Here is a 24,114-nt window from a genome sequence, read left to right on the forward strand (position 1 = left end):
ACATTACCTCTAAACTACTCTAGATTAAAGGAATAGGAAAATAAAACAAAATAAACATGAATAATACGATCTGACTAATGTATCTGTGCTCACCAATTAAGAGAAATAACTATATTAGAATTATATTGTTTCGATGTTATAAATGTACGTTACTTAATTTACATTTTATAAGGGAAACAACTTACCCATTATTTAGTTGATTAAAGTGTACCTAAACAGTACAGATATAGTTAAATGTATTACATTACTATATTGAATTCCTAATTATAACTTTTACGACCATATATTATGTAAAAGATAAGTTTAAATTTTAAAAATGTAATTACATTTCATTTATATTTTAAAGCATAAGAACCATTTAAAGATGGCATATAATTTGTCATAAACATTGTGCCTGTACTTTAACTACCGTTGAGACATTCCATTATTGTTTTCAAAAATTATTGTATTTATAATTATGAGTATGATGAACAAATTAAACAACTTGATAATAAAGAAGTTGAAACCATATCAACCATAAAAGAAAAAAATTCATATTTCAAAGAAACCTTGAGTGAATATAACTTCTCTGAAGATATCAAGAATGTCCCTACCCCTTATAATAAAATGGCTTTGGAGGAGTTAGTAAAAAATGTTCTTGGAGAAATTGTTGAAAAGAAAGAGGCTGAACTTCAACTTCATGTTGAACAAACATTTACAGACTTGAACTTTAAATGTGATAAAACTTCTGTCCCAAGGCCTTCAGTGCTAGGTTCTCCTCCCCGATTCAATCCAAAGCTGCACCTTGTCACCAGTAAACCAAACACAAGTAACAACAGTTTAAAATCTGATAAGAGAACCAACACCCCGGCAATAAAGACTAGAAGAGAGGGCTCTTCTACATCCAGAAAATCAGAAAACAAGAAAACTTAATTGTATATTTAAGTGGCCTAAATTTTAGATTGTGGTACCTGGAATAATGTTAGATGAGGCATTTTAAAAATACACATATACCTGTATACTATTTGTGTTTTAATTATACTTATCGTTATACTTAGGCACTTATGTGTAGTTTGGAGTTAAAAATTAAGGCCACCATTTCTAATTTTAAATAATAAGATGAAAAGTTTATTGGTTTAATAAGTTTTGTTTTTAAAGAGTTTGAACCATATGTTAAAAAATATATTTGTAAATTTATTAAGTTTAAGAAATTTTAAAGCCACAAACTAGTAATTTCAAACATTTGCAAATACCTCTCAGAACAATCAGAGTAATTATACTTATACTAGGCATGCTGCCCAGCTTCGCTTAGGCTTTCGAAAACATTGAGAATTTGAATGCTTAATTAATTCGCCCATATAAGGCGCCGGTCAGTCGAGGTCAGTTTTGACCCCCTCATCGTAGACTTTTCGGCCAACCGGCCCCCGTGTTCTGTCGCCCCAAGGCAAGATCCTGCCAAATTTGAAGCGCCTTGTTTTAGTGTTTTAGTGTAAACAATAAGCGACGTCATTGTTAAATGCGGTCTTGTCCCAAGTTTATACACTTTTCCGGTTGCATAAATAATAGTTTCTCTATATTCGAATACGCCTTGATTTTTTATTTTTCTTCTTTAAATAAAATTGCGGTTATACATTTAAAACATCTATCATATTATTTTCAACAAAAATCCGTAAAAATTTCTTCATAAATCGCTGCCGATTTTGACGTGATGTCCGGCGAAAATATTTTGCGGACAGACAGACAGAGAGAGAGAGCAGCCGATCAAACACTATTTTCTATGAAAGACTCAATGAAATTATCAATGACAGAGTCAATGATAACTACCGCTCTCCTGTATTTTTCTCTTAAGAAACTCAATGATAAAGCGTTAGTAGTTATAAAGAGAGAGAGAGTTTATCAAAACGGAAATAATTCAACTCGTTTAATTAATAAAGCGTTAAACGTAATTATTATTTCTTAATTTCTCAGCGATTGATACAATTGTTTAGTGACAGTTAAACTATTTTTTTAAAAATATAGATCCTCGATCTTCATTTATAATTTATTAATTAAAATAAGATTTTTAAAAAATAATTAAAACAGGTCTTTGTACTATATTATTAAAAAAAACAACTAATGAATATAATAAATAATTTTGACTATTTCTCATTCTAAACCTATCGAATATCTTTTTTTTTAAAATGCAAGGTAATCTTTTATAGAACCTACATGATTAACTTTTCTTCTAATAATAAAAAAACCTCGAAATAAAAACTATTATTCCTACAAATATTAGAGTAGTCTCCCTTGACAGTTTCTATTCGAATGTATTTTGTGTTAATTTTCGTTATGAAATACAGTTGACTTTTTAAATAAATTATATAAGAAAACAATCTATCTCTGTGTATATTTATTTTAAAAAAATATTATTACAATAATTAGAATAGGTGTTACTGGTTAAATAGCAATTATTCTCATTCTAAATCTTTGGCTATCGAGTTTCATGGGTTTTTAAATTTAAGATTATGAACACATTGGCTTGACGAAATTGATTATATACACTTAAATACATACTAAAATTTACTTTTGTTAATAAACCTACACTATTTTATGCACACATACAAAAAAGAATATTTTAGCGGCTGTTACAACGTCAAAAAAAAAAAAAGGAAACGAAGATATGTGTGTGTGTAAGTAGGATGTGAGGTGTGTAGACAGGCGGGGTGGAAGGAAAGCAGTTTGGCAGGAATAACGGTAGGTAGGAAAGTAGGTAGGCAGGCAGCAGCGCAGGCAGGTTAGTAGATAGGTAGGTACGTAGGCAGGGAGTTAGGTATGTAGGTAGGTGGGCGTAGGTAGGAAGGCGCTTCACTCGGTATAGTGAGCGATTATAGTAGCCCATCATATTCATAGCGTTTCGCAATTATTAAAACGAACAAAGGTACCATAGTACTCACGGGAAAACCCGGGTAGCTAAATGGAACCCTGCCAGGGCGCCACCAAATCGAATTTTTTTTCGTAGAAACCACCACAGGGGTATTAGCATTAACTTCTCAAATTTGAATGACAAACGAATGAAATCTTTGATAATGCTTAAACAAACAAACCCACATATTCGTTTTTGGGGCGCGGGTCTGTCCACACTGCCGCCTAGACGCACCAAGGCTCACTGTATGAAAGCCTTGAGTGTACGTTAATCAACCTCTGTAATAGTGAGGTAGAACACACATTGGCGACCGCCCATGTGTTAGAGACGCGTCCCTTGGCGCTCCAGGGAGCCACTGGTTATATTTCCGCAGGGGCGCCCCTAATTCGGTTTAATTATAAAATGTCGTGTGCCACCGTGTCCCTATTGTAGGGTTCTCTTTAAGGAGGCACTCTCTGTAGAGCCCGGGGCGCTCGCTGTCGCCAACTGCCAGGGCGCCGGCGGGCGCTCATTATTCTACTTAGTGAACATTTATAGTAGCCCATCTAAACCGTAGGGTCGCCCGAGATGGGTCTTGGCCGCTCTGGGCCACTCAACCGCCGGGGAGCTGGCGGATGAACCTGGTGTAGTTTTATCACTGAATCTCAGAGGCGTAGCACCATTCCTGGCGCCTGGGGACAAATTTTCAATTTGGCGCCTCCTCCCCTCCCGCCGGGGACAAACTTTCAATTTGGCGTCCCCCCCCCCGTATTTTTTAAATATTTATAATGCAAAACTATAGCTAAAATGAGCTTTTAAATTTTTCCAACCATTTTGGCGCCCCTAGGGTTGGCTCCCGGGGACATATGTACCCCCCGCCCCCCTCGCTGCGCCTCTGCTGAATCTAGTATTACCTATGACCGCAATTGATGAGATAGCCCCTCTGGATTCCCCTCTGGATTCTGAGCTCATAATCGTATAATTAGAAAAATCGAACCCTCCCAGGGTGCCACACTTAAGAATTTTTTTCTTTCTCGAAACCCTTTTCACCAACTACCCAAAATTTTATGACTCTCGTACGAACAGTGTCAAATTGCATCTGGCTTTTATTTTTATGGAGAAAAATTGCATTGCTTCCTGTCAGAGACACCAGATCGAATGGGGCGCCAAAAGGGGTAGACAATTTTTTAAAAAATCCTCATTCTTCAGTAAAATTTAAGAAAACAGATTTATACATGGCTGATATCCTCAATTATTTTATATAGGGGAGTGTATGTAGGGATGGGCGCCTTTTTGCCAGCGTTTGAATAAGGTTGGCACATAATTGATAGTTCGCCCCGGGCGCCGGAATAGGTTGCTACGCTTCTGCTTCCTGCTAGGGTGCCGCCCTGGCGAAATCTTTCCGGGGGGGGGGCGTGCGGACACTGTTAAAAGTATTTTTTTCTATATAAATTCCGTTTCGTTCGGGGGTGGGGGGGGTCGATAGACTTTCTTCGGGGGGTGGGGGGGGGGGGGCTCTGCTTCCCCCCCCCCCCCCCCCCCCCCCCCCCCTCCGAATAGATTCCTGGAAAAAACTCTGTTCACAAAGTTTTATGGCGATCCGATGAAAAAGATGTAGTAATTCATATAGGACAAACAGATAAACATACTTTCATTTCTATAAATATAAATAGATATATAGGGCCTACTTTAACTAGTGTCCGCATACCCGCACCCGGAAACTTAGTCACAATTTTCTTTGTTACATTTGAACCCTTTAGGTTAATCAATATTAACAAAATTGAACAAGATGCAACAAATACAGTTAACCAAGAAATTGAACAAATAAAATTCACGTTATCTTTTTATTGTTTTTATATATAGAGTAGTAACAGACTACCTACAGGTCCTAACTCGCGACGAGGTACACATTTGTATTAAAACACACATCTAAGACATTTTCCATTTAGGTGGGTTTTGCAGTACAGTGGTTTCTTAAGTCGTGGACAAGTGATTGCGCTTATCTCTGTTGAGTAGCTATGTATTCTGTCCTATATTAGACACATTTGTAAATATCTGTCACAATATGGGCATAGAGATGATATAACGATTGCTTATCTTTGCGGACGACGCTAAACATTGGCATCGACACCACGGCCTACAAGTTCAAATTCGGTCCTTCAGAAATGTTTGAAGTCTCTGGATTAAAACTACTTTTCTCTTTTATGTGCCTACTGACCACATCACATGCATTTGTTCTGAAAGTCTAAAAACAGAGGCACAAATATATCGTCTAGACTTGTGAGGTCTACAGATTAGGTATTTTGGCATTTATCTAAGCCCTTGCCTGTTCTGACTCAAAGCCTTATTCTTTCTCTATCGACGCCTTGCGTAACATGGGATTGGGTTTTTAAGGCGGCATAAAGCTTTATGTTGTTCCTTTTTGAGTACACTAGATTAAAAACTAACGTTTTCAGATGCCTAAAGATGTTTAACCACTAATTAATCAGAATAATGGGTCAAGATTTCAATTCTTGGTTTTGGGACACGTTAGTTGCCGGGGTTGAGCTAATGTCGATAGCATAAGGACTGTACCTTGATGCGTTTTATTTGTTGCCCATCGTAATAATTGAATGGTTGATGGGGCTTCTTCAAGGGTTTGATTTGCCGTAATGTTAATGATATCATGCATGTGCGGCTTTTCTAAGAAGAAAATGCGTTTAAACACTTTTTAGTTATGCTTTTTTTAAATAGGCCTATATTTTACGACATCATAATCGTAATGAACAATAAAATGAATTTAAACAACTTTAGAATACACCTGTTTCGGCTAACATGAATGTTATTCTTCAAACTAGTAATGTTAAACGTGTCTTTTTCGCATTTTCGACTTATAAGCAATACAGTAAATTCCGATAACGTCCATATGCATACAAGCAATGGCGTAGGCGAGGAGGGGTTTAATAGTGATTTAATAATGATACTTTCTTAACCCTCTACTGGACATCATGTTTGGTACCTTGCCCCCGGCAACTGGGTGGATTTGGATTACACCCAAGTTTTACTTCATAGTAAATGGCTTCAGTTTTAATTATTGGAGTTGGTAGCAACATTGACACAGTTGAAGGTATTCAGAACAAGGTGGCCAAGAGAAATCACATTAATTAGTAGAAAATTTACCATTACTAACAATAGGCCCTACTTAATTGTTTAATGTTGCTGGATATTAAGCCTGGTAGGTATTTATGTTTATTAATTTGTACAGAAACAAAAAAAGGATTCCCAAACAAAGTTTTATTTTTCAGAAATAAAGAAAATGATACAAATCAATAAAGAACAGTTTTCAAAAGAATTTGTATAAAAGTAATTATTATAAAATAAGAATATAGCATTGCATAGATAAAAATAAAATACTTGACACAAACAATATGAGGAATATTTTTTATCAATATATTTTTATATATGATGTAGTTTGAAAATAATAATGTACAGAATGTAGCTTTTGCAGATTAAAATGAAAATTCTCATGCCTATATAATTTATTGAGTAAATGAAGCAAGGCCCAAAACAATAGGCTAAATAATATGCATGGGACAGGCATTGAAAACTACAAATTGCATATAGTGAAGGTTACCCTATTTATTGGCTATATCCACAGTAAAGATTTATGGCTTTATTACCTGCTTGTAAAATTGTTAAGGAAAAAGTAAAGTATTGTTAACTTTTTATGGCAGACCAACTACGGGCTGTGTTCTGGGAACATGAATTCTGTAAGGGGCATTGTTCTCGGCACATGGTGTCATTTTTTGTGTTCTGGGAACATGTTGCCATTTTGTGTGTTCTGGGCACAATGACATTTTGTGTGTTCTGGGAACATTTTGCCATTTTGTGAGTTCATGGAACATGTTGACATTATTTGGCTGTGTTCTGGGAACATGTTGCCATTTTGTGTGTTCTGGGAACATGTTGCCATTTTGTGAGTTCATGGAACATGTTGACATTATTTGGCTGTGTTCTGGGAACATGTTGCCATTTTGTGTGTTCTGGGAACATGTTGACATTATGTGGCTGTGTTCTGGGAACATGTTGACATTATGTGGCTGTGTTCTGGGAACATGTTTGTTTCATTTTTAAATATTATAATAAAACATTTTTAGAAATTCTATATTAGGAATTGTATATATATATAAATTTATATATTTAATAAGACAATTGGATGAATTATAATAAACAGCAAAAATGATTCAAATAAGTTTAGAAGTATTTGGCTTGCTGTCCTAAAAGTGAACTGTATTCCGAGCTTGTTTCCCTAGTGATAATCCATGTTTTTTGTGCCACCCTTCCAATCAAGTATCCAGCTTTTTCTTGGCCTGTATCAAAATGCTGGTCATAGACTTGCTTGACTTATGTATCACAATATGATTTTGAATGTTTTTCTGTAAATGAAATAAAGGCAAAATATTTTGATACTTTCTTTTGTGGAACTTGCAAGAGAAATAAATTACAAATTTATATTACTATCTCTAATATTTCTTTACTATGACTAATTACTTTGAAAAGATAAAGCACTGAACATGATGAATAACAAGAAACAATCATTATCAGAAAAGATTATAGATTTAAAATTGTGTTCATTCATATTGAAGATTAATGAAGTAGACTATCAATATTTACCCTCTTGATGGCTAATACTTTGATTTGATGTCTTTACTTTAAGCTTACACATCAGTCTCTGTGTGGTAAAATATGAAATAATATGCTTCAATAAAACTGTTTCAGTATATTAATTACATTAGATAAGTACATAGTTTTGAGCTCTGTAACAATATGTGTTTCAATTATCATTCAAATATAATACCCTCTATGTTGTACAACTCACTGATTTATTAGAATTTAAGAAAAGACAATAATTAATACAATATTTTGGATTAAAATCCATTATATTTATTATAACATATAATGCTATCTCTTGCTATAATAATTACTTTAAAAAATGGGTTATGCCTATAGTACAGTTACCTGAGGATGAAACTAGGCACAGTGATTAGGCACAGTGAGACTGATTAATATCCATTGTAATTGAACATCAGTTGTAGTTATGAAATCTGGATGGCCAAACACACACTCATAGTCCTGAAAAGCAATTTACACATAGATTAGCAAGAATATCTCACAAATTATTAAATTAAAGCTAACCCCTATTTAGTGCAATCCATCAAAGTAGTTGCATTTTTGTTAAGCTGTAGACACAATACAAAGTAATGTTTGTTCTGTGATTTACATACTTTTATAAAATAGCAATCAAATTACATATATATATATATATATATATATATATATATATATATATATATATATATATATATATATATATATTCAGTGTAAATTTGTAAATTTTAGTTATGTCTTGTTGTTATGAAATTTATTTACTCGACTGATCTAAACTCACTTTATTTAAACATAATATAATGGGATAAGTATAGTGATTTTATTATTCAGCAATAAAAAGCAGGCCTAAAAATTTTTAAATAGTAACGTTTGCGAATAAACACATTAAATTCTATGTATTTCAATTTCTATGTCTTTCCGAACTTGATGCATATTACTAACCAAGCACTAAACTATAGTCCTAAATAACCTTGACTCTAATTACTATTTATCGGACAACCTGAATCTTTGCGATACCATGTTATAATATATTATTTTAAAAAGAGCTTACCACTAATTATTAAAATCAATTGTTGTTAGTATTAATTGAGCCGCATACTATCTGCTGCTATTGTCATCACCAGAAATCCAGGGCAAGGTTTAGTCTCTAAGTTCCCTACAGCCTCTTTCCTCTTGAGTGCGGAAAACACTGAAATCATTAATCATTATTTCATTATGCCTAATAGTTTAAAGGTAGTATTAAAGTAGTACTAAATAGTACGAGTCTTAGTTACTATAAGTCTAATGAATATTATTATTGAGTATGCTTACATGCTTTAAGTTTTATCCACAATATTGGTATATAATATATAGTCTATAGTATATAGCCTAAGCTATAGAGTATACTATTAAGGTCTATAAGCCTAAATATAACAGCAGCTTGAATAATGCTCATTATCATGCATTCACTATAAACTATAAAGATAAACAAATATTTCAATTCTAACTAGTAATAGTAAATAGTAAAATAGGCCCTTTTCTTGCGGTAACAAATTTAAAGTAGGGCCTATAGGGCAGTTATAGTATAGGCCTACTATACTTTAACTACGCTTCTAAAGTGCAACTGCTCGACCAGACTGTACAGATAGTTTTGTCAGAGTAATAAGTCTAAAAGCGTATTTTGATCTTATGGTGCTGCTACAATAGAATAAATCAAGTCCATAGCCCAACTATTTAGCCAAATTTAGGTAGACTAATTGCATTTTGCATCACTCTGCTGGCGAGATAGCGGTGGGGGGGGGAGTAAAAATCTTCCAAGTAGTCACTTTGCAAATATAAAGCAAGTAAACTTTCCTCTACTCTCTAGTAACTAATCAATTAAATTGCAATAGTATTCTTGAGGGCCTAAATATTCTAATTAATTAAAATTAAAATGTCCTACCTCCTCTTCTGTAGGGCCCTATGCCCTATAGGGGCCTATTTTTCAAACATTCTTTTAGGCGGCATTATTTGGATTAGGCTATATTTTATTAGACAGGCTACTACTAATGTAAATGCTGTTATTACTACACAGAGTAGCCTAGTAGATCTGTGTTAAATCAAAGAAAAGTTTTTAATTCCTGTGCGATTTGTAGTGAGATGTAGGCTAAATTGTTTTTTTCAAAATGGCGGAAATTAGGATGAAATTTCGTTCGTTGCTCCTGATTATAGATTTAAAATACCCCGAGTCGGAGTCGAATTGTATAGGCTTATGATCATTGAATTAGTCATGTGATCTACACAGGAAGTGCTATAATATCAATGAGTCACTCAGTGATCCGATCAATGACAGAATCAGAGATAGCCATTCGCATGGGGTGGAGAGAGAGAGAGAGAGAGAGAGAGAGAGAGAGAGAGAGAGAGAGAGAGATGTGCGAACGTGGGGTTTTATATATTAGATTATTCGAGGCTGTTTTTCATTACAGTTTTTCATGTTATATAAATGAACTTGTGATTTTGTTTTGCTCTAAAATCTAATGTTTTACAGTTATTTGTTGTTTTCTTTACACTTCAGGTTGCTTAGATATCGATACAGAATAAATAAACTGTAATAAGATAAAAAAAAATTATGCTTAAAACGAAAGCAAAGTTAGAAATCGAAAGTTATAAACCAGCACGAATGTCACGAATAGTTACAATTTCTTAAAGTATACATTTTTCAATTATCCCTTGGGTTAGGGTCAAGAAATCATCATCATCACCATAATCATCATCTGCACCTACTTGGACAAATCCAACATTATCCTGCCGTGCCCACACTCACAAAACTATAGTGCCAAATCTTTATCTGGGCAGTCAACCCTCAGTCTCCAATTCAGCTATTTAAGCTACCGAACAAAGACTAGATATATCAAGTCATCCTCTAGCCACACCAGACCTCCATACTTTTCTCAATGTTGAATAAATACATCTGTCAGATTGCATGCTTGTTATACGTTATATTCCAAGATAACAAAACAAATATTGAAACAAAACATATATTTCTTTTTTTTTTGTTCAAATAAAGTCTTAATTGAGTTGATTATTAATTATAAGGTACTTATTAATAACGAAAGTACAGATTTTTTTTGCGCGAGCCCCCCCCCCTCACCCCCCCTCCGTATAGATAGTGCCCCAGGCGACCACCTAGTTCGCCTTATAGTTAGCGCTGGCCCTGCATACAGGGTCCCCCATCCCAAAACGTAATCATAACTATTTGGAAATGCCATGGATCACAGTAAAGAAAATAAAAATTAGTAGACATATCCTGTCTAGATAAAGTTACCTCCCATGATATAATTTTTATAACATCAGTGGACGTTTTTAAAGTATAGAAAATCGATTAAGCAAACACGTATAAAATAAAAATATAATAACAAAATGTATTTATAGAAATATAAACATTTAATAAAAGTTTAAAGTCAATTTTTTGTTGTTGAAATAATTGTATAAAATGACGTAACCTATAGAAATTTTGTTTAAAATTCAAAATAATAAACGATAGTCAAATAACAAAGATTAATGTTTCATATAGTGATATGTAAATTTTTTAAAAAGAAGTTGATAAGATTGTACTATTTGGATGTTTGATCTTTTTTTATGAAAATAAAACAGTGACGGTATTTAATCTAACACACGCTAGGTAGCTTCTATATCTGATCCAAAGGTTCACTGGCTTTCACTGTCAATCGTAAACTTGACCGGCTCTTTAACGAGGCCATGTCATTCGTGAACAGCGAGTACACGGTCTTCTCCAGGTTGATCTCCAACAGCCAGTTACGTCAGTACTCGGCAATACAGGCCAGGTTAGATTGTAACTTCACTCTCTGCTGAGCGATAGTTTTGTTTGTCCCCTGGACCCACGTCATGAGACCATCCGCTAATTACACCTTCCCAACATCCATCTCCGTATCGATGTCATTTTAGATATTCATACCTAATCGTAGGTCTGTTTCAGATCGAAGGACAGCACATAGGTGGTGACCTTTGTGTGACAACAGCCAGTGATTTCCTTAATCAACTGAAGAACGGAGTCCACTGGCTGCCGTCCCCACCAAAAGCCCGCTTGACACGAGTCTATCAGTCTGTTATTTGACAAAAACCAAAACAAGCGGGCATTGACAAGCCTTTCCAAGAGCTTGCTGATGTTAGAGCAGAGGGAGAACGGTCTGTAGCTCTCAGGTGAGCCCATATCAAGATCCGTGGCAATTTTCTAAAACAATTCACGGTATGTCAAGTTAATTTTTAAACATTTCAAAGAATTGTAACTAAAATGATGTAGATCTAGTTTTTTTTTTCAGGTAAAAAACTCAAAATAACCACGTTACAATTAGATATTTAAATAACAGAGCGTGCGTCATTATAATGTGCTCGCTTGGTCAGGTGTGTAGGGCTAACGGTCAGCCCGACCACAAAAAGAGAGAGAGGTGGTTTGTTATAGAAACACGTGCAGCGAAAAGTTGAGTAAATGTAATATAATGTCGTCACGTTGATTAACCGAATTTAAAATCGTTGATCGCTAGACAGCTACAAATTCAGTAAAAATTAATAAAAAAAAATACTGCCCGCGATCTCTGACTCTTTAAGAAAAATGGCGGGTCAAAAAAGCCTTTAAAATTGAGGGACAAGGTACACAGTGTCAAGGCTCGATTATTCTTTCAATAAAGAGCCATTTTAGATAGTCTAGCTAACCGATTAAGTGAATGATATGTTAAAATTCTATTGTTTGGATGTGATAAATAAAAAGGACTTAACTTAATTTACATTTTATAGGGGAAACAACTTCAAATTCTTATGTTGATTAACGTGTACATAAAGAGTAAAAGAATAGTAATCAGCTATTACATTATTATATTAATTATCTAATATCATTTTATACGTTCGTATGTATCGTTTAAGAGGTCAGTTTATGTATAAAAACAAAACTAAATTACTTTTTGTATTCAAAATTGTAAGACTCATTCCAAGATGTTACATAATTTCTCACATAGTTTGAGCTTGAATTTCTGTTAATTGTCATGATCATTGTGCATTACCGCAAATTATTTTATTTATGATAACGAAGCTAAAGTTGAATCTTTAAAATCAACTCATAATAAGTCACACAAAGCTGATAGAACTACATCAGAGGTCGGTAACCATTTGAGACTGAAGAGCCGATATTTCCTATTTTTTTAAAGAGCCACTAACTTTTTTTTATAAATTATGGTAATTGATTAGGATTAGGTAAATGGACTTAAAAAATGGGTTTAAGTATGAAAGCATGGAACTACTGCCACGGGGCTGGCCACATCACAGTTGTGGAGGTGGACCTAGTAACCAAGCAGCTGTCAGCTGTCTGTATACACTCTACTCCACAAATTGTTAGTGTTTTTATCTTGTCTAAAGTTCTTTTTTTTTTTACAGTATAATATTTGTAGGAATTATAAAATTAAAATAATATCTAACCCAGACCATAGCTGTTCTTGTAACGGAAAAAAAAAGTTGATGCAACAGAGAAAAAGAAATAGACGAGAACTATGAAATTGTAATAGCATATACTTTCTATATAAATTATATTATATTTCTTTTTATAAGGTTGTGTCTGTGCGTGGGGGTGGGGGGGGGGGCGGGGTTGACGTGCCTTTAATTCCACCCCCCCTCCCCGGAAGTGATGCCTAAAATAAACATTACTCTGTTAAATTAGCGCAACACAAAAGTAGAAGAACAAGAATATGTACACTTGTGGGAACATCTTGAAATTTAAATACCCAAGCTTTCGGTACTATTAAATACACTTAATTTTTTTTTTTTAAATGTAAGAGATGATTGGTTGCTTACTGCTTAATAAATATAGAACATTCTAAACTATACGAGTGTCATTTATTAAGCTTTATTATTTCATTATATTATTATGTGTCGTATATAAGTTGAAAGATGTTAACGAATATTAGTCTGTAACACTCGGTAATGAACGATATAAAATATAATAATACATATAAACAATAAACACCTGCTATTCTGTTATAATATTTAGTTACTACCACTTTTAATGTACTTTCCTGTGTTCTAAAACTGAGTTAAATCAATGTAAACAATGCTTGTGATTGGATCATATTTATCGGGGCGTGCTGTATGAAAGCTTTGAGTGTATGTAAATCACTCACCGTAATATCACCGTTAATCACTAACCGCCGGAAAATGGCGCTCTCACAAACCGATTACACTATCGCACGGGCGTTGCGTAACACTCCTAGCTCCATTTAATCATCGAATGTCGTGTGCCGGATTATCACTATTGTAGGGTTCACTTTAAAACCAACGTAGGCGCGTAGTGCTCGCGGGATAGCCCTGAGCGCCAAATCAAACCCTGCAGAGACGCCGGAGGACGCGCCTTATTCGATTTCGTGGGCGCCTATAGGAACTCATTGTATCCAAAACCTACTGCGGGTTCCAAGTGCGAACATAGCCGCTCTGGAACGCTGGAAGCGCCAAACCGTGTATTGACAAAAATCAAACCCTCCCGGGCGCTGCCAATAAGAATTTTTTTTTTCGCAGAAATCTTCACGGGCGTATTCTCATCTACTTTCCAAAGTGTCATGGCATTCGGATGAACGGTGTCGAACCTATACCGACTTTTATTTTTTATATACCGCACCCTCCCGGGGAACAGCCGTTTCAAAATTTAAAAATATATTTTGCAGAACCTCCACTTTATTTTTATAAATCGAATCGCTCTCTGCCCGGGCGCCAACCGTGCAAATTTACAATTTATTTCCGCAAATATCTATTCTCAACAATTTTCTAACGTTTCATGGCGATCGGATAAAGGATGTTTTAAGGCGCGAACTTAGTTAATGAGTAATAAAATAATTTAAAAACAAATCCAACCGATTGCAATCATTTAATCTTTAAACACGTTTTCTCCTACAACGATAAAAATAAAATAGACCCGACCGCTAGAGGTGAGAAGTTGATCGAATCAAAAATAGACATATCTGTGATGTAATGTTTTGATTAGCAATGCACTGAACCTAGGGAAATAACTTTAGTAACATTATTTTTATGAACAACATATTATAAACAGTACATACATTATATTACTACTGCATCCTAATTTAAGAAAGTAACAGACACATGCAATTATAATTTAGAAAAAAAAATATCTTAATTCTTATTGTAAAGAATATTACATGTGTGATGTTGTTAAATGTAATTATCATCATCGTCGTCCTTGTCGTTGACGTCATCAAACAACGTGGAGTATTACTGTGCTGCATGTGTACCCGGATTGGCTACGCCCAGCTGCACACAATGCAGTGTGCTTCACTCGCGTTACACCCACACGTGTGTTGTTTTTCTCTCAGGATCTGACCCTACCCGCTCTTAACCCCAGTGTGTGTCGACCACTAACATCCCAACTAGGCAGTGTTATCATATAAATCCAGTGTTTCTTCGAGACTTTTATTTCCGGGGGTGGGCATTTTAAATTTTCGTGGAGGAGGGGGGCGGTAGAGGACACTATTCAAAGTATATATTTTCTATATAAATTTCAAGTCGTTCAAAGGAGGGGGGGGGGGGCAGTGGACTTTTTTCGCCACCCCCCCCCCCACCTCCGAAGAGATGCCTGAAAAAACTCTGCATATATCTTGATAACTTCCTCAACTAATATAACACACCAACAAATATAAAAATACAAACACATCATTCTTGTTTCCAGTGATAAACCTAACACAAATAAAAAGGTAAAAGAAACCATTTGCCATAATAGTATCTTCACATCCATTAATTGCACAAGGAAATAAAAATAGGATCTGACACTGATGTGGATATATTTATCGATTATGTGTAAGGGAGACAACGTATATACTATACTTTTTAGTAAACAAATATAGACTATAAATATACTTAAATCAACTATATTGTTGTTTCTTAATTAGTTAGACATTTTTTAATGTTCTATGATTAAACTGTTATAACACTTTAATTTTTTTTTTAAAAAGTATATACAATGTAAATTATATCAAAATAGTTACACTATTATTTTATTTTAAAACCATGTGTAAGTTGTAAGTTTGTGAACATGTAATAATTGCCATTTTCAATGTTGAATTGTTTTTCTCATAACATTATTAAAGAATAGATACAAGGCATGGCATTTTTTGTCAATTATTTAAAAATTCATTTGTTAATCATCTTTCATCTCAAGTTTTCACTGAAAAAACATGTTTAAGTTGAAACATTTGTACTTTGATTTTTTTTACAAATATGATTAAATGCCTTGTACATTGAATGTATGCATTGAATAGTCATTTTTTAGCTATAGCACTAGGTTGAAAGCTGCATTGTTTAAATCAGTTTCTTCTTTCTTTTAAACTTGGATTTTTTTTTCTGAAAGCTAAATACACGTGGATAACACAATATTCTGTTCTTTCAATAAGAACTTTAACCATATAACAGTAATGATAACAGCTTCTTCAAGTACTTTAGCGGTTATTGTGTAGTTTAGCTTTTCAATCAATGAGTCAGTTAATAGAGGTTAACAGGATAATTTTTTTTTAAAAGCCCATGTATAGCGACAAGTAGTAAATAATGCATTCCATTTTGATACTCATAAACTAGTTTTATTAATAGACAATGTCTATGCTACTTCATGTGGAATTAAAAATTTTTTTATCTTCATTGAAATAGAAATTACATTAGCTTATACTAGTCATGATTTATTTGCTCTAAATATAAACAGTACATTCACTAGCTGCATACACAACAATGAATGTTGATATAATAGTTGGATAAATGAATGTGTGGTTGTATAGATAAGTTTAAACAAATGTTGTTTTAAGATATTTAGAACACATTTTTTTAAATAGTGACATGCAATTTAAGTTTTTAATAGGGACTTTTAACTTTCCCTGAGTCTTGAAAATAAAGGTACTGAAACTATGTATCACCTTATAGTATTTTGATAAATCAATTATTGTGATTTCATGTTATGATAAATGTTTCTTTTGCAATAAAATCTAGTGAGAGCTACCTTTTATGTCAACACTGTCACTTTAAAAAATCAATAAAAATTTGATGGAAAAAAAAAGTATTTTATGAACGCCAATCAGGGGCGGAACTACAGTGCCGCCAGACCCCGCAATGCGGGGGGGCCCACGCCATTTAGGGGCCCACGGCCGACCATAAAAAAGTTGTTATAGTTAAAAAAAAATTCTTGCATTTTTGACTTAATGTTTGTTTTGTATAAAGATTACCGTAGCTGCGGTTGGATTATCTTTATTCTATAGACACCACCCCTTGGTCATTTTTCCTTCGTTTTTAAACCACTGTGAATGCCGAGTCCTCTTTCTCCTACAATCAAACTTATCAAAGATACGCAAACGTTCAAACCACTTCCATGACTTATTTCCCTTTTTTAAATAGTCAAATAGTGATGCTCATAAGCCACTTTTTAATAGATTTGTACTAAACAAATTAAAAAGCAATTACTTCTCTTTATTATTATTTGTTTATAAATTATTTACTAAAGAATGACACTGTATAAAAAGAAAATGTATTTAAAATTTATAAAATAAATACAAAAAAAACATAAAAATAAACATGACACGAGACACCATTATTTACAGAAAGCTTTCATGTTTTATATTCTTTTGACCTATATGATATTAGACGTCTTATGGCAGACATAATATAAAACTAATTTTCACAAAACAGACTAATTCACTTATATACATGACATGATGTTGTAATTTGTTTTAATTAAAAAAAAACACACGTATTTCTCAAAACACGATCAGGCCAGCAATAAGTATCCTACGGTCCTATTTTGTGTTTGAGTATATATATATATATATATATATATATATATATATATATATATATATATATATATATATATATGTATATATATATAGGCCTATATATTTATATGGGGGGGCCTAAACAATTTTTTTGCGGGGTGGCCCCTTTTTTCTAGTTCCGCCACTGACGCCAATGCATGTACTTAGAAGACTAAGTGTTTCATTTTCGTATCTTTAGTACACAACGATGACTAAACGTTCTTATGAGTAAAGTCTAACTAGGAGTGACACGTAACTTTAAAAAAAAAAAAATTGTAGGCCTAAATGATTTGTTTTACAGATTACTAAACAAGTAACACTTTAATCTTTGTTTTAATCTGATCTGTAACTGACAATCAGAACTCTAAATGACAGTTATCTGCCTATTCCATGATTTGTAACTGGCGATCAGAACTCTAAATGACAGTTATCTGCCTATTCCATGATTTGTAACTAGCAATCAGAACTCTAAATGACAGTTATCTGCCTATTTCATGATCTGTAACTGGCGATCAGAACTCTAAATGACAGTTATCTGCCTCTTCTTAAGGTCCGTGGTCAGCTCTCAGACGTAAATATATTTCATAACCGTTCATTGCTCTGATCCAGTGATTACAAGCACTTATTCCAGTTATCTCCTCTTTTTCTGTTTAATGTAGTCATATTTTAATTACATTTTGATGACTTAGTCATTATCAAATTAGAGCAAAAAAATAGGCGTCTAGGATAATTACCGGATAGACATTTGCCCGAGTGGCGTATGTTCGGTGTACGTTTTTCTAAATGTGAGAAATGCTCAAACAGACAGTTCGACTGGTATGAGAAATGCTCAATGGATATGTTCCTAAGTTTGAGAAATTCTTGAGCAGACATTTTGCCTAGTAGATATCACTTAAGACCAGACTTGGATTATCGATGGTATAATTTATTTTCTTGACAAATTGTATTGATATATGTGGTTTATGTTTCACCACACGCTATCTTACATATTTTGGATAGTGTAGTGAGAATAGTTATGTTAATCATCAGATGTCTTGTGTGTAACACAATCTACTTGAATATTGTCTTTTAGTTTTAACTAGAATACCCGTCATCCCTTGGATAACTGTGGGTTTCGGGGGTCATCCATCAAAAAACATCACGTCTGTCACTCAGAGGCATAGCGAGCCTTCCCGGCGCCCGGGGACAAACTTTTCGATTTTAACCCCCCCCCCCCCAAGATTTCGATTTTCAAACCCCCCCCCCTCAAACTTTTGATGTGCACCCCCTCCCCCCCCCCCCCCCCCCCACTCAAACTTTCGATTTGAACCCCCCTCAACCTTTCAATTTATTTTTCCAAACCATTTTGGCGCCCCAACATACGTCCCCCCGCCCCCCCCCCTTCACCTCCCCCCGCCTCCCCTTCCCCCCCCGCCTCCCCTCCCCCCCCCCGCCTCCCCTTCTCCCCCCCCCCCCGCCCGCCCCCCCCCCCTCCTCGCTACGCTACTGCAGTGTCACTTATCGTCACAAAAACAGAGCCCACATTCAAAAATATGTTTCTTATCTTTTAAAAACACCGAAAACACCGATTTCGGACTATCCCTTCATATACTGACGTCACATGTGACCTACTCAACTCTACTTCACCTGCCCAGTGTCCCGCCAAGTCTCAGACAACATGTTTTTATCGTTTAAAAAACGATTCCAGCCGAGCATGTCTCTGACCACACTATCCTTTCATATGGTTAGGACAAAGAAACAGATGAACTCTACTTCACCTGCCCTGTATCCTGCCAAGTTCAGATAGGCAACTTTATCATTAACATCTAAAAAAAAAAAATTGAAAAAAAATATTATTGACATATTGGTCTAGAACCTGTACCACTCGCATGAGAGCGGACTACGCTACAAACTTAGCTATTTACTCGTGACGTCACAAATGAATTTTTATACTATACTTTGATGCAACTTGATTTCGAGCGTCTAGTCTAGAAGTAGTAACTTTCAAATTAAATTTTATCTTAAATTAGCCAAACAAAGATTTATATAAAATAATTAAGGCCTGAAATAGATTCTAGATGTATTAAGGCCTGAAATAGATTCTAGATGTAGAATTTACATTAAGTCTAGATTTAGAATTTACATTGAGTTTAGTGACCTAGATCTAGATCTAGGCTAGATTCATAAATTTCCTTCGACAGCTGATCTTTAGATCTAGAGAAATTTATTGTAAAACTAAATGAAAAAAGACAGTTGAAAATTGATATAAGTGTTGGAACGTAATAAATACAGCAAACGGACGTATTGTTAAAGTTATGACCGACAGAAAATTAGATTTAGAACGCGTTAAACTTTGGAATGGGAACACAATTTTCTTCGATAGACGCCGCCATTTTATTGTACTAAAGAGTCAACAAAAAACTCTGACGTCACTATCAAGGGACGTCACTATCCCCACAAAGTTTATTCAAAGTATTAACATTTTTTAAAAAATACGGTTAATTTAACAATGAATAAATCAATAAATTAATTAACGTCTTTAAATAAATTTGTGATTAACAGTCTGTCTGCATTAAAAAATTATTCTCTACCTACATACTATTTTACAGCTCTCCAGATAGAGCCGAACATATCAGGATACTTGATCAGGCAAACAAACAAACAAACAAAAAAACAAAAAAATAAATATTCAAACATGTAAACAAACTTGACTTTTAGTAGTATATAGATGGAGCGTCATTTGACGTGTTGTGTTTCCTACCACACGGAGTAATATAGTTCAAAAGAAAACATAAAGTGGCTGTCGTAATTGATACTTTGTCGATTGAGTCAAGCATTCCAAATATTTGATTGAAACGCTGATTTATTCTTAGTTAGCGTTTAAGTCTAAATAAGGACTTTATTAGTTTTTTTCATTAGTTTTCATTAGTAATCGAAATATTGTCCGGAATTTTGTTTTTTTATGACTATATATTATTAAAAGAAAAATACTGAAAACAAAGTAAAGTGTTACCTTAAGATACGAGTATAATTTGTTCCGTAAAATTACTCTGCAATAAAATTGCTTGTACTTCAAAGCAATTTTCTCCATTGTAAATAAAAGCCATTAATCCGTACCAGCCCGCCAATTTGCTACCGAGTTGTTTTTGTAAATGCTTTTCATGAATAGAAGTATATTTATACAGGACAAAATCTGTTATAATAACATAATAAAGGTAACGCAAATAAAATGGTTTCAATAAAGTGTATTGACATGAAGGTCGGCGCCCGAGGACACATGTGCCTCCTCCCCCCCCCCCCCATTTCGCTACGCCTCTGCTCTGTGCTAAGCTCACCGATTAAGAGAAAGGCTTATACTATAATTCTATGGCTTCGATATTATAAATGAAGAGGACTTAAATTAATTTACATTTTAGAAGGGAAACAACTTTCCTACTCTTTTGTTGATTAAAGTCTACCTAAGCAGTACAAAAACAATATGCAACTATTATATTTTTATAATAATTTTCTAATAATAAGTTATACATTCGTAAATGTCTTAAATAGATACGTTTCTATATATAAATGTATATAAATTACTTTTGTATTTAAAATCCTAAAAACCAGATAAATATGTTATTTATATTTTTATATACTTTAAGCCTGTTATTTAATTTACGGTTGCTGCTGTCTAATCTCGGCGTCAATTATTTCATTTTTAAAAACGTATAAATAATGCAATAATAAATCAATAATATCGCTTCTCGGCCTTTTGGCTAAGATCAAAGTGTAGTATCTGTTATGGTTCTTCCTAAATCTTAGCCATTTGGTTTGGTCAGCCCTGTTTAGGGCTGGCTGCCGGTGTCGAGAGGTGGCCATTCGAGAACATTCGAGAACATTCGATAACTTAATTACTCAAGCTATTGCAACTATCGCCAACGATCGCTGTGGGGTTGCGCCCACACATCCCTCGAAGTGCACATGCCCTCGGGATGAGTCACCCAGTACTTGTATTGGGTGGCTTCAAATGTACGAGTGGCTAACTTTCAATCTTCTATTTTTCAGCCTGACGACACCCATCTAGGAGAAGTCTTAGGTGGGAGGTCCGTCACGATCGCCAGCCAATCAACCTATCAACCACGCAAACATATCGCTACTAACTACTTTGCCACTACTTTGGCGACACCCACCTAGGAGACGTCTTAGGTGGGAGGGTCCGCCAAATACCAGCAAACGAACTAACCATCTCTCAAATACCAGCTCGACTCACCCAAAATAAACAATCGTCAACACCTTCACTCTACCCATTTCAACTACTAGACCAAGCTCAAATCCTTCACATCTACAATTCTCGACTCAGCAATATCACGAAAACTAATCATTCCTCTACGTCATCTCGCCCACTTTAAGCTCCACTCCATTCTATCAACGCCACCATCCATTAACGACATCCAGTACCAAGTCATCTCGTCAGCCCTCAACGATCAAATACTCAAAACATCTCACGTGTAATCATCCCTAAACTCTCGTCAACCTTTTCCAAGTTCTACAACATTCGATCAACTCTACCGTAAACGACAAGACACAGGCTCGCCCTTTCAACAACAGAATATCTCTCATTGACATTCTCAAACTACAACTACCAACTAAGAATCAACCACTACCCAACCAAGATTGTATTAATCGCAAGAAGCACGGCCAAAAACGGAGAAGCGATCATGTATTGTCCTGTAATCTATGTTACATGTAAAGAAACCGTAAATGGAAAACAAGAAATCAGAAGAACATGGAAAAATGGAATAAAAAGAAAACAGAAGTAAATCAAGAAAATCACATTGTACATGTGTCTATTTATGCAATGCTATGTATTGTATCTATTTTATCATGTTCATGCAACCTATCCACATGTGGAAAAAGACTATTAAACTTGTAAAAAAAAATATTAATGGTTTTTAATTTAAACCAAAGATACATTACAAATTATACAAGTGTATTACGAAAAAAAAGATAACACTTTTGAATTTTCAGACTAGCGGCTTCAACCCCCGACACCAACCCCCACGAAATTCAAAAACTTCTTCATAACCATATGTCACTGTTTCTTTACAGAACACTGATTATGCCAGCTTACTACTTTATAACTCCCACCCCTACCACTAAACGTTTCTATGTATTATATGTATATTTAAGAATGAAAGAGATGAAGATAGCGGAGGTTTGTAAATCTACTACGGTCCTCGTATGTCACGTGATGAAATACAAGTAATTAGACAGTGGTCACCTTCGGGACAAACCTCAGGCGAGCTGAAAAGAATTACATCATCTGAGATTAAAAAAAAAACCAATGTATTTATTTGTTTGTTTGTCTTTTATTTTATAAATATGTATAATAATTAAGAGAATATATTTCTTTTTAATTTGCTTTTAGCAAAATCATTAAAATGAACTATTTGGGCACATCTATTAGACATTTAAAAGTGGGGTGATAAGTCATTGCCTGCTCTTTGATATTACAGATGTATTTAATTATTTTCTACATTAAAATATCTGGCAGCAAAATAAAAATAGAAAGTGACTGTTAAAAAGCGCCCCTACCTTTTTAAATGAGGAAGGTGGGGCGCATTTTCTGAATTTTCAACAACACGATTAACTATATATATATAGGTCTAGTTTGGGGAGGGGCGCAAAGTCAATAGTTCACCCTTGGCACCAAAATATATCGCTACACCTTTTTGTAACCTTCCTATATTTTATTTAATATTAGCAAAGTTATTAATTATTAGGTACTTATTAATAAAGAAAATTATACATTTTTGTGACCCCCCCCCCCCCCCGTATGAATAGCGCCCTAGGCGACCGCCTAGTTCGCCTTATAGGTAGCGCCGGCCATGCATACAGGGTCCCCATCCCAAAACGTAATTAGAACTATTCGGAAAAGCCATAGATAGATTATTGCAAAGAAAACAAAATAAAGTAGACGAAGTCTATCTAGATAAAGTTACCTCCCATGATGTATTTTTTGAGACATCAGGGGACATTTTTAAACGATAGTAATTGATTGAGCAAACAAAAATAACATATTTTAATAAATACTAATTAAATGATTAGCAATAAAATTTAAAATACAATTTAAAATGTAATTATTTAATGTTAATATAATTGTATAAGGCTGTTTACGTTTAGAAATATTGTTTAAAACTAAAAATGATAAACGATAGTCAAATTACAAAGAATTAGTTTTAGATTGTGACATTTTTGTTTAAGTAGTGTTGATCAGAGTATTTTGATCTCGATCAGTGTTCTTAGTTTTTTTTTTTTTTTGTAAATACAACTAAAAGTAATGGTATTTAATTTTCATTTAAAGAAAGTTTTATCATAACGCGGGTTTATGTACGCTCAGTTCTTAATAGCTATTAAATGCACACACATTTGGCAATAATAATATGTTCAATATAGCGACTAAAGCGTTTACATAAACTCTATAGCTGGAAATAATGTATGATTGTTTTTGTTTCTTTGAATATCGTTTGTGCACATAGAGTTCACATACATTGATAGTGATTGAACCGTTTTGACTCATTGTTACATATATCTCACACACGCTAGGTAGCGTCAATATCTGGTCCAAAGGTTCACTGGCTTTCACTGTCAATCGTAAACTTGACCGGCTCTTTAACGTGGCTATGTCATTCGTGAACAGCGAGTACGCGGTCTTCTCCAGGTTGATCTCCAACAGCCAGTTACATCAGTACTCGGCAATACAGGCCAGGTTAGATTGTAACTTCACTCTCTGCTGAGCGATAGTTTTGTTTGTCCCCTGGACCCACGTCA

At 34.5% G+C, this 24,114-nt stretch overlaps 1 protein-coding gene, 1 long non-coding RNA gene and 1 pseudogene across 2 annotated transcripts; 2 read left to right on the plus strand and 1 right to left on the minus strand.

Moving 5' to 3' along the window:
* Window positions 1-464: 464 nt before the first annotated feature.
* Window positions 465-1,166, plus strand: LOC131935338 (uncharacterized). The gene has a single exon (XM_059291714.1). It carries the CDS (start codon window positions 607-609, stop codon window positions 910-912), a length of 306 nt encoding a protein of 101 aa, XP_059147697.1. The 5' UTR covers window positions 465-606; the 3' UTR covers window positions 913-1,166.
* A 6,361-nt stretch (window positions 1,167-7,527) lies between these two features.
* On the minus strand, window positions 7,528-9,703 carry LOC131935292 (uncharacterized). The gene is made up of 4 exons (XR_009385920.1): window positions 9,429-9,703; window positions 8,559-8,696; window positions 7,859-7,972; window positions 7,528-7,571 (listed from the first exon to the last, which is right to left on the minus strand). It is a non-coding gene; the product is annotated as an uncharacterized LOC131935292 (long non-coding RNA).
* Window positions 9,704-21,039: 11,336 nt separating this feature from the next.
* On the plus strand, window positions 21,040-21,288 carry LOC131935349 (uncharacterized; annotated as a pseudogene).
* Window positions 21,289-24,114: the final 2,826 nt, after the last annotated feature.

The sequence above is a fragment of the Physella acuta genome, unplaced genomic scaffold (genome assembly GCF_028476545.2).
Source record: "Physella acuta isolate Inbredline_101_S28 unplaced genomic scaffold, ASM2847654v3 ptg000142l, whole genome shotgun sequence".
Classification (NCBI taxonomy): domain Eukaryota; kingdom Metazoa; phylum Mollusca; class Gastropoda; family Physidae; genus Physella; species Physella acuta.

Coding starts and splice junctions, on each gene's coding strand:
- LOC131935338 (XM_059291714.1), top strand. CDS start 607: ATGGCTTTGGAGGAGTTAGTAAAAAATGTTCTTGGAGAAATTGTTGAA.